The sequence below is a fragment of the Ursus americanus genome, chromosome 33, assembly GCF_024610735.1.
Source record: "Ursus americanus isolate L20-20 chromosome 33, mUrsAme1.1.p, whole genome shotgun sequence".
Lineage (NCBI taxonomy): Eukaryota > Metazoa > Chordata > Mammalia > Carnivora > Ursidae > Ursus > Ursus americanus.
In genome coordinates this window covers 13,629,715-13,645,580 of record NC_142159.1, presented here as the reverse complement: position 1 = coordinate 13,645,580, position 15,866 = coordinate 13,629,715, and the positions used below count along the sequence as shown (strand labels likewise).

The 15,866-nt window shown below is 51.3% G+C and overlaps 1 protein-coding gene across 1 annotated transcript in view; it reads right to left on the bottom strand.

Moving 5' to 3' along the window:
* Positions 1-15,866, bottom strand: part of ASAP3 (ArfGAP with SH3 domain, ankyrin repeat and PH domain 3) — a 46,956-nt gene that overhangs the window by 20,051 nt on the left and 11,039 nt on the right. Inside the window, 3 exon segments of the mRNA XM_045782182.2 lie at positions 80-154; positions 2,813-2,958; positions 3,047-3,119. Coding sequence (XP_045638138.2) covers positions 80-154; positions 2,813-2,958; positions 3,047-3,119 — 294 coding nt within the window.

Sequence of the window (15,866 nt, the reverse complement as noted above, 5' to 3'; positions counted from 1 at the left end):
CCCTCTGGTCTCCTGCCCACCGCTTTCTTGCTCTATCCCACCACCTTTGGGCACCCCCACTCCCCAAATGGGAACTCACCTGTCGCCCGTCCCTCAGCTGCCCCTTCAACAGACTGTCCAGGGGGAATGAGACGATGTTGTTCAGGTTTTGAACCTGGAAAACGCAGAGACCCCCATACCCCACCCTGGGTGACCATATGTCCAGCGCCAAGGGGCTAGGGCATAGGGAAGCATCTGGAGGCAAAGGACGGCACTGGGGTAGAGGTGGTGAGGGAGAGAGAGGTGAGGGTGGAGGGTAGCAGGGGTGGTGGAGTCGGCCTCCCGTAACAGCTGTTATTCCCACCCCTGACTAACCCGGCCTCATCACCTTCCAGCTCTAGAAACATCCATGGTCAGTCCCATCTCTGGCCCTTTGCCTCCGGCACCCTCCCCTGTCCCCTCAGACTCTGACTCTGAAGTGCCCATTTGTCGTTGGTATCTGGCTAACTCCTCATCTCCCCCTATCATGTGAGGCACCCTTCCCCTGTGGTCGCATGCGGTAAACACAGGAGTCAGAGCGGACCAGAGCCCCCCATCCTTGGGCTGTAGTATTTAGATCAGGCACATGACTCAAGCTAGCAAATCAGGATCCTTCTTGGACCTTTCTGCCAAAGTCATGGGAGAAAGACTCTCTTTCTTCTGGCAATATTGTGAATCTGGGTCTGCTGGGCCATCTTGCTCCCTGAGCAGACACAGAGAGAAACTATCTAAGAGAAAAGAAAAGAAACCTAAAGCCAGTTGCATACCTGGATTTTCCATTACACGGCCAACGAATCCTCTATTTAAAAAATCCTAGTTTGAAAAAATAAATCCTATTTTGAATTGAGTCTCTATCATTTGGCAGCCCCAACTGCCTGTCTCATATTTCAGCTCACCTTTCAAGGTATGGCTTGGGTCTCCCCTACTCCAGGAAGCCTCCCTGACTGCTCCTACCCATTGCCTATGCTGACCTTTCCTTTTAATTTTTTTAAAAAAGATTTTGTTTGTTTGTCAGAGAGAGAGAGAGCTCAAGCGGGGGGAGTGGCAGGCAGAGAGAGAAGCAGGCTCCCTGCTGAGCAAGGAGCCCAATGCGGGACTGGATCCCAGAACCCTGGGATCATGACCGAAGCTGAAGGCAGATGCTTAACCAACTGAACCACCCAGGCATTCCTTAATTTTTTTTTTTTTTTTAGATTTTATTTATTTAAGAGAGAGAGAAAGAGTGTGTGCACAAGCTGGGGGGAGGGGCAGAGGGAGAAGCAGACCCCCTGCTGAGCGTGGAGCCTGACACATGGCTTGATCCCAGGACTCTGAGATTGCGACCTGATCCGAAGTCAGACACTCAACGGACTAAGCCAGGTGCCCAGTGACCTTCCCTTTTCTGACCTCTGGCAGCACCAGGCCTCTGACCCCACTTGCTGGGTTCTTGAATTTGTGCCGCACTGCCGGCCATGCTCGGTGTCGTCCCACATCTCGGTTCCTGCCTCCCCCAATAGACTGTGGCTCTCTAAGGCACAGCCTGACTATTTCCTGTGTCACCAGCGCCCAGTACAATGCCCAGCACAGAGGAGCCCCTCAGCAAACCCTAGTTTGACCAATACGGGGGGAGGAGAGAGAAAAACAAAAGCAATCACTAATTCAGTTGAACTCAAACACTAAAGACCTACATAGAAGACAGTGTGAGAGGCCGTGCTGTGCAAAGAGAGATAATAATGACAGGTGCCGTGGTAGCAAACACTTACTGAGTGCTTACTCTGGAGGGGACACTTAACTTGTGTAAGCCTCATTACAGCACTGTGAGCTGGGTACCATTATTAGCCCAATTTTAGAGATGGGGCCCAGGCAGATTGAGTGACTTGGCCAGAGTCACACACCCAGAGAGCAGCAGGGCAGGGATTCAAGGCCTGAGTCTAAATCCAAGGTCCGGGTGCTCAGTCACCAAGCAAACTGCCTCGCGGAGGTAATGCCACCAGGGACTGGGCAAGGCAGGGGCTGGAGCCGTGGAAGCTGGTCCAAAAGCCACGGAGCCCGGAGACAGACGGGCTTTCCCGAGGTGCTACAGCCAGGCTTGTGTTCAGACGCTGGAGCTAGACAACCTGGGTTCAGATCCGGCTAGATGAACTCAGGGAAGCTGCTTGACCTTGTGCCCTAGTTCCCCAGCCCATAAAGTGAAGACAATAGTAAAACCAAACCCACAGAGCTGTGCTCCAGGATTCGACGGGTTAACCCACGTGCGGTACTGAGAACCGTGCCTGTTTGCGGGAAGAGCTTACATCTCAGGGAAAAACCTCGGGCAAGAACCTGAGGACCTGGGCAGGTGTAGGAGCTAAGACGCTTGTTGAGGGGAGGTAGCCCTGGAGGCTTTGAGGACACGGGAGACGTAGGTGGGAAAGCAGAGGACCGGGAGGGTTCAGGGGAGGCAGTGGCACAAAGACAGGAACCCCAGTCTGCCCTCCCTTCTCCCAAACCCCCTGCAGGGAGCCCTCTCTTTGTGCAGCCCTTCCCCTGTGTGAGCCTCCCCCTGCTGCTGGGTACTCACCGCAGAAGAGAAAGAGGAGGGCAGAGCTGGAGGGAAAGCGGGAGAGAGGAGATGGGGGGGGGGGTCAGAGAAGAAGAATGCAAATGGTAGGTCAGAACTGGAAAGGGAACTGGGTCACTGGTCAAGGTCAAGGGAGACCAGAGGTCCAGGGCAACCCTGGAGAAGGGTGGAACCCTTCTCAGTCGGGTTCTTAAGCCGGTGTGATTTACCCCGAGCCTAGACTAAGGGCTGGCTGAGAAAGGAACAGGGCCTCACCAGGTTCTTGAAAAGTGCAGCCACCTCGCGGGTGAACACGGCCAAGTTCAGGAAGCCAGTGGACAGCTCATGACTGTTTTGGGACAAGTGGCTGTTGCCTAAAGACTCGACAGCCTCTCGGTACTGTTCCTCATTCTCCACATGGCCTGTGGGGGCAGGGAAAGGCTTCAGTTCCACGCTGGGGCTGGGGAAGGGGCTTGTTGGCCAGGCTGGGCATCAGGCAGGCTCACTCACCAAGGCCGGAGCTGTGGATCGCCCGCACAGCCTTCTTTATTCTCTGCAAGATGGCCTGGTCTCCTTCCAGGGTCTGGAAGCAAATGCAGACAGAGTTCAGGCATGCTCAGCTGGGAGGGGTGCCTGACTCCATGATCCCACCCTCTAAACACACATATAAAGTTTCTTCTCTGGGGTACCCCTGTACCTCCCACCAAATATGAACGGACCACCTTCTTCTACCCAGACCACACGGGACACCACAGGTCAGTCACACCACTCCAGGAAGACCTACAGGCTTTTCTCCCCAACTCCAATGCAGGCCAAGTAAATGCAGCAATTGCAAGGCATGTGGCACAGTGGGGAACACCAGACCTGGGTTTGAATCCCGACTCTGGCACTACCTAGTGTGTCGATCTAGACAGATCTGTTAACTTCTCTAAGCCTGGGGTGCCTTGCTTGCAAAAATGGAGATGATACTATGAGCTCCTGGAGGTGCTCAGAGAATTAACGATCTGACAAATACACACAAAAATGCTTGGCAAAAGACCAGATGAGAAAACACGGACATCTCTGGATTCTCGAAGACACAGAGGGAAGAATGCTTGTTCATCAGATCCCACGCTCAATGAGCAGAAGGGGCCACACTCAGCCCCGACTGGAAAGAATTGGTGGGACGGCATCCAGCAAGCTCCGGGTTACAGAACAAACAGCAGATGGTGGGGAAGGCCAGGAGATGTGATGGGGAGAAGCCGGCCTCACAGGCCCTGGAGGGCGGAGGGGTCTCAGCCGGGGATCAAAACCTCCTCTTTCAGTGGGGTGCAGAAGCGCCAACCTCATGGACCCCTTAGGAAGTGCTTCCTGAAGCTGGAAATGATAGAACGTTAGGGCTGAGAAAGGCTGACAGAGCCATGGATGAGGAGACCGAGGCCTAGAGAGGGCAGGGCCTGGCCCAGAGCCAAAGAGCGGGGCAGCAGCAGAGCCAGCCTTCCGGCCACCACGACGCTTCACCCGCGCACCATCCCCCCCCAACCCCGCCACAGCCCCACCCTGAGCCCGGCCCCACCTGTTTGGTCCGGTGACGAAAAAGGGATCAGAGTTTATCTCCAAAGAGTTACTTTCAACGTGACAAGAGTTAGCAAACACATTCGGAATGGTTTCTCCAAAGACTCCAAGGGAGACGCACAGCAGGGCACGCACAGGGCCGACCTCAGGGGCAACGTGTCGAAGCCTTGGGCATGTGGGAAGCCTAGCGGGGGCCCGGGGTCTCGTGCTGAAGCTCAGCTCCGGTGCCCGGATGCTGTGTGAGCTCCAGCAAGTTGCTTCCTGATGAGCTACCCGTGCAATGGCGGGAAGTAATGCCTCCCTGTCAGGGCTGCTACGAGGATGAGATGTATGAGGTGACGCACCCAGAGGGCTGAGCTGGGTGCTGAGCGCACAGTGTGTCCTCCAAGAACAACAGTACGTGGGAGCACGATCAGCGTCTGCAGCGGCTGCGGCTAGGAGGGTCCATCAAAATCTGCGTACTTTGCCTACAGGGACTAGAAAGTTAACCTGCTGCTCCCTGAGTATAAATTTCATGTTTGGGACAGGTGGTTTGGGGACAGCGGAGGCCCATCCCAGGGCTGAAGAAAAAAGGTCAAGGAATTAGGGAGATGCGGGGGGAGGAGGCCATATCCGAATGAGCTGAAGAACTCAGACACTCTACCAGAGAAACACAGACAAGAGGGGAGAACTAGGACATCCGTGCAGTTCCCGAAGACCCAGACGAGGAAACACGCATTCGCCAAAGCCCTCGATCCTCACCTTGAGACTTGAAAGGGAAAGCTAAGACGTGATTAATTTAAGGAGCTCTGACTCCGCTCCAATAGACAGGGCAGATCACAGATAGGAACGAATTCCAAAGAGGCTTAGAAAACTCCTAGAAAGAGGCTCAGTCAGTTAAGCCTCTGACTCGATTTCGGCTCAGGTCATGCATGATCTCGGGGTCCTGGGATCGAGCCCTGTGTCGGGCTCCATGCTCAGCAGGCTGTCTGCTTCTCTCTCCTTCTGTCCCTCCCCTGTCCTGTGTACTCTCACTCAAATAAATAAAAATAAGATCTTAAAAAAAAAAAAAGAAAGCTCCTTAGAAGGCAGACCCATGTGCCTAGCATACCGAAAACACCCAATAATTGTTTACCTAAATGAACGACATTTTGCAAAGTCCCGGGACATGGACCTGAGAAGTCTGGGTCCATGCTCTAGATACTTTTCTTCGGGGAGTCTCCCCACCCCAGGACACCTATTCTCAGAAAACTGCCCTCCTCCCCTGTAGAAGTAGGTCCTTTATTACCTTGTTTGTTCTAGCCAGGGTTGACTGGACCAGGATGGACACCTGACCTGGGCTGGCCCAAACAGCTTCTCTCTCCAAGGAATTTGGAATGGGGCTCTGGGAAGTTGGCTAATTGATCTGCAGTACTTAAGCTGGGCCATCTTTCCCACCATGCACAAAGAGAAAAGAACAAACCAGATGAATAGAAAGAAGCAAATGAGACCCAGGCTGCCCATGGAAAGCAGAAGAAAAAGGCTGCTCTGGTTTCTGGCAGATCTCCAGATCCCACACCCTGAGAGGCTCCTTCACACTTCCTGTCCTTGGGTCTTCATGAAATATCCCTGAGTCCAGCCCACAAATTCCCCTTCGTGCTTCAGCTGGTTTGAGAGGATCTCTCTTCCCTGGAGTGTGGCAGAGACTGCTGGTTGGCTCCCAGTGTCCATTCTCTCTTCTTCCCTAGCAATAAGAACCCTGACTCTCCAGATGGCTACTTGGTCACTCATAATACAGGCTACACCTCCCAGCTTACCTTGCAGCTGAATGACTAAGTGCTGACCTATGTCATACAATGGATATTTCATTTATTAGCTTCCAGAAGTACTCTTAAAAGGAAGGGAGGGACTACACACCTATTAAAATGGCCAAAATCCAAAACACTGACAACACCAAATGCTGACGAGGGTGTGGAGCAACCGGCATTCTCATAAGCTGCTGGTGGGAATGCAAAACAGTACAGCCCCTTTGCTAGACAGCTTGGCAGTTTAGTTAAAAAACTAAACGTACTCTTACCATACGATCCAGCAACTGCACTCCTTGGTATTTACCCAAATGAACTGAAAACCTATTCCCACATAAAAACGTGCACGTGGATGTTTATAGCAGCTTTATTCATAACCGCTAAAACTTGGAAGACAATGGAATATATTTAGCACTAAATAGAAGTGAGCTGTCGAGTCACAAAATACATGAAGGAACCATTAAATGTTTATTTCTGAGGGGCACCTGGCTGGCTCAGTTGGTGAAGCACGTGACTCTTGATCTTGGGGTTGTGAGTTTGAGCCCCACGTTGCGTGTAGAGGTTACTTGAAAATCTTTCAAAAAATGGATATTACTATGTGAAAGAAGCCAATCTGAAAAGGTTGCATCCTGTCTGATTCCAACTATGTGACATTCTGGAATCGGCAAAAGAATGGACACAATAAAAAGATTAGCGGTTGCCAGTGGAGGGAGGAATAAACAGGTGGAACACGAAGGATTTTTAGAGCAGTGAAACTTCTGCATGACACTGATCGTGGATACATGTCACTATGCATTTGTCAAAACTCATAAAATCTACCCCAAGAGGGAACCCTCACGTAACGATGGATCCGGGGTGACAATGACGCGTCAGCGTAGGTTCACGGATTCTAACAAATGTACCGCTCTGGTGTGGGACAGTGATAGTGAGGGAGGCTGTTTCTGGAGTAGGAGGTATATGGGAACTCTCTGTACTTTTCTGTGTGTGTGTGAAGATTTTATTTGTGTGAGAGAGAGTGTGCGCATGAGCGGGGGTGAGGGGGGGAGGGAGAAGCAGACTCCCCACTGAGCAAGAAGCCTGAGGTGGAACTCGATCCCAGGACCCTGGGATCATGACCTGAGCCGCAGGCAGCTGCTTAACTGACTGAGCCACCCGGGTGCCCCTCGCTGTATTTTCTACTCAACTTTGCTGTGAACTTAACAGTGCTCTAAAATATAAAGTATTTCTTAAACAAAGGGGAGGGCCTGGGTGGCTCAGTCTGTTAAGCATCTGACTCTTGATTTTCGCTCAGGTCATGATCTCAGGGTCATGAGATCGAGTCCCATGTCAGGTTCCACGCTGAGCGTGAAGCCTGCTTGAGATTCTCTCTCCCTCTGCCCCTCCATTCCACCCGCACACTCTCTCTCTCCCTCCGTCTTTCTCTAAAAAAAAGAAAAGAAAAGGAAGGAGGGAGGGGTATCCTCTGTCATACCTTTCTCCCAGCTAGAATGCATTTGTGATGTCTAGAGCTCAGGCAGCCATCTTGGACCATAAGGTAGAAGCCACGTGTGTGGGTGGTGGAGCCACAAAGTAGGAGCCTTGTCCCTGGTGATTGGGGAGCCACCCTATCAGCCCTGGACCACTTATCTGTAGACTTCTTTTATATGGAAGAGAAATAAATGTCTATCTGCTCTGAGCCACGTGATGCTGGGCAGTTACTTGTGACTGAAGCTAGCTCTAGCTGGTACAGGCAGGCAAGTCACCTGAATGACCAACAAACTATCGCTCGATGCCCTTGTCAGACATGTATCAGGAAATGGCTTCCTGGCAAGATACCATTCCTACCCCTAGCAAAGTTCACACAGCCATTCATTCATTCATTCGTTCGTTCAACTAGTTATCGAGTGCCTGCTATGCATTTGCACTCTGTGTAAAAGACACAGTGTCAGCTCTCCAGGGACATCTAAGGGGAGAAGGAGCCGAGCAAACAGATCCCTGCAATGTGATTAGGCCTATAATGGAAGGTGGACAAGGCACCCGGAGCCCAGGGGAAGCAGAACCGCGTCTGCTTGGAAGGAACAGGGAAAGCGTTAAGCTGTGATGCTTGACTGTGGGCATGGGACAGGCAGGAAAGAGACTCAGACTGCGCTGTGAGGTGGTGTGGAGAGCGCTAGGTATAAATGGTAGGATTGCTAGAGGAGGGAGGCTTGCTCTGGGAAGAATGGGAAAGGAGAGGAACACGGTCCATATGTTCGTTCATTCATGCATGCATTCATTCATTCGTTCATTACAACAAGGATCTACTGGTGCCTATTTTAGCCAGGCATGGCCCCTTCCTTCAAGAGGGTCCCAGACACATAAACAGGAAGTGCCCGAAGTGGGCACAAAGACGGGAGAATTCTAATCACCCTTCTCTCAAGAAAATATTTGAACACCATTCACACTGGGGTATAAATGACTGGTAATATCCATCTACCCTCTATGATATAATGCAGCAAAGACTTAAGCTAAAGAAATATAGTTTTAAGGAGAAAATTCGGATCATAGTCTGGGGATGGGAAGGTATCTGGGGAAAGGCACAGTAGTTTCCAGAACTCCTGTAATGAGCTACCATAGCATGAGGAGTCACAGGCTGAGATTCTAGCCCCAGTCTCCTCAAAACTACCTCCCTGGGCGATATTAGCGCAGCAGTTCTCCAAATCTCCTCTTGTTAAAATAGGAGAAAAATACTAGAACATGGGGAGAAAATCCATGCTCCACTTAAGTTACAGAGCTACCGGTGAAGCTTACGTGAGATCACAGACATGGCAGCACAGGCCACGGCTTGAGGCACTTGGAAACTATGAGTATGAATCTTACTGTGGTTTGCTTTCTGCCTCTGTATGAGATCAGCCCTCATTCCCCATGTCTGAGACTGGATAGGCTAGGAAAAAAAAATCAGTCTCTGGATTCAGGTGGGTCTATTTCATCCTCAGAGTGGGGTCTCTCACCAGCAGCATCATATGGGACCTTGTTAAAAACGCAATTCTTCAGCTGAACCAGGAAATCTAGGGGTGGGGCCCAGCAATTCGGTTTCACAAGCCCTCCAGGTGACTCCGATGCGTGCCCAAGTTTGGGAATCACGGGTTAATTCCACCCTTGAGACACCGTAAATCACCACAGCCAAACGTATGGGGCTGGTCCCAAACTACCCGATTTTGAATCGAGCTCCCTTAGGTACTTGCCATGTGACTTCTCTGTGCCTCAACATCCCCATTCCCGAAACGAGGATGATAACAGTTTCTACTACAAAGGGTTGTTAGGGAAACGAAGGACTTCACCTGGGTAAAGTGCTTAGAACACTATTATTATTTGATAGCTAATAATGTTACCTATTCCAAAATTAAACCGAATTTGGTTAGGAATTTCTCAACCTTCCTGGAGCTAATTAAAGATCCTCTCCCCACCCTGCAACGATCCAGCTCAGCAAGATGTGTGAATGACAGGTGCAGAGGGGCCACCGGGCAGACAAGATGGTACATGTGAACGCCTGCGCTGTGCCAGGCACGTTTCTTGTCACCCTTCCAGCCCCCCTCTGCGGCAGGCATCACCACTGGCATTTTATAGATGAAGGTGCTGGGGGAAGAACATGTCCAGGGACGGTCAGGTCACATAATGCCGAACAGTGGCAGAGCTGTAATTGAAACCCAGGTCTGGCCACATCCAGGGCTGATGTTCTTTCCCTACCTCCAAGCGGCCCCACAGACATTCAGGGACATGGCTTCTTTGATCCGGGGACTGGTTCAGCCTCTGAATCTGAACCCAACTCCAGCATCTCTACCGTAGCCCCTCGCCATCCCTCAAACAGGGACAGGGCAGGTAGAGACCTGTGCCAAAACAAGAGGGTTGACAGCAGTGCCCCGACCACAAATACTTACAGGCTATCCTACTGAAGAGAACAGAGATTGTACAAGTTGGACCGGAGGAGGATTCCCAGGCCTGAGAGTAGAATTTAGGGAGACAGAAACAAAGTTCAGCTCAGAGGAAGAAGTTCCTAAGGAAGAGTAAGCGACCCTTGGTGAGAGTGAGCTCCCCACCACTTGAAGTATGCAAGGATTTCAGGTATAAGAGCACGATTCAAGCACTGGACTTGGGTTTAGTAGTGATGGCCATTTCGAGTTCTCTCAAAGCTCAAAGTCAATGGCTCTATGCAGGAGTCTGGGCAGGCATCAGGCAGAGACAGGGGAGGCACAAGACCGTCAGGGACGTGCCTAAACTTGGAAAACCAACTGCAGTCCTTTGGGCAGCCTTGCCTGGCTGTCCCCAGACAAAGCCTGCATTCCCGCTGGTGGCACTGCCCTTTGTGCCCCTACCTCCCCCAGCGTGCCCCCCCCCCAACCCTGTGCTCTGGCTCTGATTTGTATTCTCTTCAGGCAAAGACTACAGATGGCAGCACTAGGGCCATGCCCAGCTGCCCTGCTTGGAAAGGCCTTCTGCATGCCCCCCTCCTGGGTTAGGATTCATCAATAGGACCCATTCTTCATTCCTGTGATTTCCCAGAGCCAGCTGTGGTAACCATGGCGACTCAGCCAAGGGAGCAGAGCAGCAAAAGCTAAGGCCTTGGGATATTTCACCATTAGACATTCACTCCTTTGGACTATTATAATATGGAGCATAGGCACCACTTCTGTGGCATCATTAATCCACCTCTGTATTTCATCGACCCTGGATTTGGTTCACCATTCTGCTAAGACTGCTCTTCAGGTAGCCTCTACCAATTAAACCAGAGTTGGCACAGGAGATGAAAACCACTTTCCACCTTTGCTTTGTTCCATGGTGCTGTCTGTCCCCCAGAGGACGAAATCACAGAACATTAGAGATAATCTAACACTGCCTCCTCATCCTACAGACTGCAGAACAAAGGCTCCGATGAGTTTCTTGCCCCAGGGCTCATTGGAAATGCCAACAAACTAAGGAAGGAATACAAACCAACACTTTTACAGGGCTTTGCAGTTTATAAAGCAGTTTCACATCCACCCTGTAAGACTCACAGCATCCCAACAAGGCAGTCTCCGCTCTTGTTCCCATCTGGCTGAAGAGTCAGTGAGGCTCAGGGAGGTGAAGGAAGTTGCCTGAGCTCGCGCAGCCACACAGTAGCAGGGATGCACCAGGGACCCGAACTGTGACAGTCTAACCCCCTGTTCACTTCTAGTCTGTGGACCCCCGACCCTGGACGTCCACAGAGTTACTACCCAGGCCCTATGAAGGCACACTGACAAGAAGCACTAGAGACCGATAAAAAAAAGTCTCACAGGTTAGCATGACCACATTCCAAACCTGTATGTAGCTGTTATGACTGATAAGACATAAAAGTCTTTAAAAGCATTCTTGAATTCATGGCGGGGCGCTTGGGTGGCTCAGTCAGTTAAGCACCTGCCTTCGGCTCAGGTCATGATCCCGGGGTCCTGGGATCGAGCCCCACGTTGGGCTCCCTGCTCCTTGGGGAGCCTGCTTCTCCCTCTCCCTGTTCGTGCTTTCTCTCTCATTCTCTCTCTCAAATAAATAAATAATCTTAAAAAAGCATTCTTGAATTCATGGTAACTTTTTCTCCTTTTCCAAATTTCTCAAGCAATACTAAAAATATGATTTCATGGGAAGGTCAGTGAAACTCTGACATTGAAGAGGGGTCCCCCTGTGAGGGGGCAGAATCTTGGCTCCTTTGAGCTTTCATATCCACAAAGAAGATTAAATTATATGTACTACATATTAAATGCTAAAATTAAAATACGATATTTTAACAAGCAAGCCAAGTTACACTTAAAACATTTAATGAAATGATATATAAAAAGAAAAAAGCATGGGGCGCCTGGGTGGCTCAGCTGTTAAGCGTCTGCCTTCGGCTCAGGTCATGATCTCAGAGTTCTGGGATCGAGCCCCACATTGGGCTCCCTGCTCAGCGGGAAGCCTGCTTCTCCCTCTCCCACTCCCCTTGCTTGTTCACTCTCTCGCTGTCTCTCTCTGTCAATTAAATAAATAAAATCTTAAAAAAAAAAAAGAAAGAAAAAAACAAAAAAAAAAGAAAAAAGAAAAACAAAACAAACAAAAAACAACCACACACAAAAAATCCCCCAGCTTCTCATTTCTACATCCAGCTACTAATGTACGGGAAATGCAGATGGAGAAATTGATGAAGCCACGCCTGGGGAATGCGGCAGTGAGCACAGACCGTGTGAAACTACAGAAAAAGCCACTGGTTTAACAAGGGGATCACAAAAAACGAAACCAGAAACGATGGAGGGGAAATCCTAAGAGGCTCAAAACACACACTGACAAATGGCAACTCATGGACCTTTGCTTTTTAAAACATTTTTTGGAATTTAAGCAAATTTTTGGCATTTGCTTCAGAATAGGATGAGAATCAGGGCAGGACTGGGTCACGTGTAAATGGAGGTTGTTCATAATTTTGTTCCGTCTCTGTGACAGTTCCAAATTCTCCATAAATTCAGAAAAAAGTAAGGGCTAGTAGATGAAAAAAATAAGATTGGGAAAATATTAATAGTTCTTGAAGCTGGGTGAGTCTCCTTTTGTGTATGTTTGAACATTTCTACAGTACAGAGTTAATACAAGAAGACAAGGGGTTCGTCCTCCCTTCCTTCTGTCCCTTCTTCCTTTTTTTAAGGAGGCTCCATACCCAGCGTGGAGCCCAGCGCGGGGCCCGAACTCATGACCCTGAGACCAAGACCAGAGCTGAGATCAACAGTTGGACACTCCACTGACTGAGCCACCCAGGCGCCCCGACGAGGGATTCTTACATTCAGAAAGGCAGAGAAGCACTGCCCTAAGTTATGGAGACCGGCCCCTGACACCTTAGTATGCGGAACTGATTCTTTGCAATGGACAGCTGTCAGGGCACAGCTTTTGACAAGGTGATGGAAGAGAGGGTTTGGAGAAGTTGGCCTGAGGGAGGCCAGGGGCATGGGGCACAGGGCCAACGGAGGGCAAGGATCGGGCGGAAGGGTCTTGAGGGGCAGGCAGGAAGGGGGAAAGGCTGACCTGCTGGCTAGAGGCAGCCTCCACGCTCCGTGGCCTGATTACAAAAGGCACATAGTGGAAAGAGCACAGGATGTGAAGGGAGGTCTATTCCAGACCCAATTTCTCACTCGCTCGGAGACCCTGAGCAAGTCCCCAGCATCTCTCGGCTGTCGGCAGTCTACCTGCAAAATGGGAATGACAGTCACCGCTGCTCCAGTCACCCCCCACTGAGAATCAACTCATACAAAGACCGGGGAAGTTTGTAGCCCATGCAAACGTGAGCTGTCCTGTTCAAGTCAGGCTCTAAAGTTTGCTTTTTCTCGTCCACCTGCCCAACCACCAGATCCAGAGAAAGGCAGGGAGCCCCACTGGGCCCTTCCTGGGTGGCCAGCAAGGAAGGGAGAGGGTGGGACTGAGAAGTATTTCCAGCATCCCACCTCCAGGGCAATCCCAGCTCAACTCCACACCCTTAACAGTGTCTGCCCCGGAAGCTCAAATCCGCAAACCTACCCCTCTCCACCCAGCGGGACAGGGGGAGGAGCTGCGGTAAGGTCTCTAACGAGTCACTGGCACATAGTAGGAGTTCATTCACACATTCTGAAGGCCTAGCTGTCCCCAAGGCCCTGCATGGGTGCTGGGGAGAAAGGGATGTCAGCTCAGGTCCTGCCCTCAAGGTGCCCGGTGTGGGAGACAGGACACAATATCGAAGAGCTGAGGAGGCCCTTGGGGGAGCCCAGAGCAGAAGAGAAGCCTGCGTGGGGACACAGACAAAGAGGACCCACCCCGTGCTGAGATGAAGTGATGTTTCTCCGGGGCCTTAAAAAACGAGGAGACATTGGTGGAGCAAAGTGAGACAGGGGAAGGCGACTTTAAGAGAGGAGAGGTGCCTGGCAAAGTCCCTGGGTAGGAACGTTTCCCACATTTGGGGACCAGCCAGGGGCTTCCTGCAGCAGCGCTTACCAGGGCCAGCGGGGAAGCGGTGAACAGTGAGGCCTCAGGGCTGGGCAGGGCCCAGAATGACCCACTGGGAGACCAAGCTCACAGTGAGAGCTGAGCAGAGGCTTCTAGCACTACTGTATGCCAGGCTGTGTTGTGTGTAACAAACTTTTTAAAAAAACTTTTATTTATTAAGTAATCTCTACCTCCAACGTGGGGCTCAAACTCACAACCCCAGGATCAAGAGTCGCACGCTCTACCACACGTGACATACTTAGTACCATTTCATGTAACCCTGTCAATAGTCCCAGGTTTTACAGATGAGGAAACTGAGGCCCAGGGAAGTTTTGGCATTTGTCCAGGCTCGTACGACTAGTAAGTGGTGGAACTTAAGACTTAGACCCAGGGTGTCAGGCTCCGGAGTCCATACTGTTAACCAAACCCCTGGGTTTTATCCCACAGGTGATGGGGAGCACCCGCAGGGCTGTGGTTCAGAGAGGAGTGATGTGGTAAATTCTGATGGTAGGAAGATCAGCTCTATGGCTTGGCTGCAGACCCGTGTCCGAGTGGGAGAAAGGGGTGCAGACTCATCCCCTAGGCACCCCTAGGCACGACAGGGTGATGGGGAACACAGCCCAGCCCAACCCAAAGCTGATCACACACAAGAGGAAGGACTTGGATTCCAAGGCCCCAGAGTGAGTCTACTAACTAACATGAATCCACTCACCCCCCTTCTGAGTGATCACTTCAGGGCAGGCACTTTATGTTTACCTCGTTTATTCCTCCCAGCGGCCCTGCGAGGTAGTCATTATCCTTCCCATTTTGCAGATGAGGAAACTGAGGCCGGGGTAGATTAGGCAACCGGCTCAAGGCCAGGTAGACAGCTCCTTAGTTCCCAGAGCCTTCTGTCATTACCACACTACAGCAAAGCATGAGGTGAATCCCACCTGGCTGAGCCTGTTATCTCTGTAAGCACTACTGTGAATATTAAATTTGGCTGTATTTTTTTTTTTTAAGATTTTATTTACTTGAGGGGCGCCTGGGTGGCACAGCGGTTAAGCGTCTGCCTTCGGCTCAGGGCGTGATCCCAGCGTTATGGGATCGAGCCCCACATCAGGCTCCTCCGCTATGAGCCTGCTTCTTCCTCTCCCACTCCCCCTGCTTGTGTTCCCTCTCCCGCTGGCTGTCTCTATCTCTGTCGAATAAATAAATAAAATCTTAAAAAAAAAAAGATTTTATTTACTAGAGAGAGAGACAGACAGAGATAGTGCGAGAGAGCACAAGCAGGGAGGAGAGGGAGAAGCAGGCTTCCCGCGGAGCAGAGAGCCCGATGTGGGATGGTCTCAGGTACCCTGGGATCATGACCTGAGCCGAAGGCAGACGCTAACTGATTGAGCCACCCAGGCGCCCCTAGGCTGTATTTTTTCTATAATGGTGGATGTCAGACATCTTGAGAGGTAATGCAGAAACATTTTGAGGGAAGGGAAAGGGACTGAATTTTAGGCCTGCCTCTGCCACTAGCCCTTCTGTGTCCCTCTGAGCACGTTCCTTCCTCTTGGGCCTCGGTTTCCCCATCTGTACACCTTAGAGTTGATGGACATGAGTGCTAAATTTCCTTCCACGTCATGCTCTGGGGCTCAGAGTCCTGTTAATTGTATCCTGCAAGGCTGCTCCAACCTCAGGCACCAGCGAGAACACGACGCCAAATGGTTTTCCTCTGGCCGGGCAAGGCTCCCGCCCCCCAGGACCCAGGAGTCCAGGCTGGGGCCGTCAGAAGGAGGCGCCAGAGAGCAGGGCAGGGCTCTTTCCAGCTCCCCTGTGCATCCCCTATGTGGAGGGGCCCTAGCCTTGTCTGCCTGCAGCCCCTGCACCCCCCGCACTAGCTAAACTGCAGAGCCTGGGAGCCAGGACCCGGGCCCCAGCTCTACCCCTGCCCCTGCTGTGACCTTGTTCAGTCTCCTTCCCTCCCAGACTGACTCCCGGCTCCCATCTGGAGTCTGGAACGAAGGGGTTGGGCGGGATGCGGAAGGCTCCTGCCAGCTCTGACATTTATTATTTCAGGGTCCCTCAGCCTCTCGCTGTTTTCC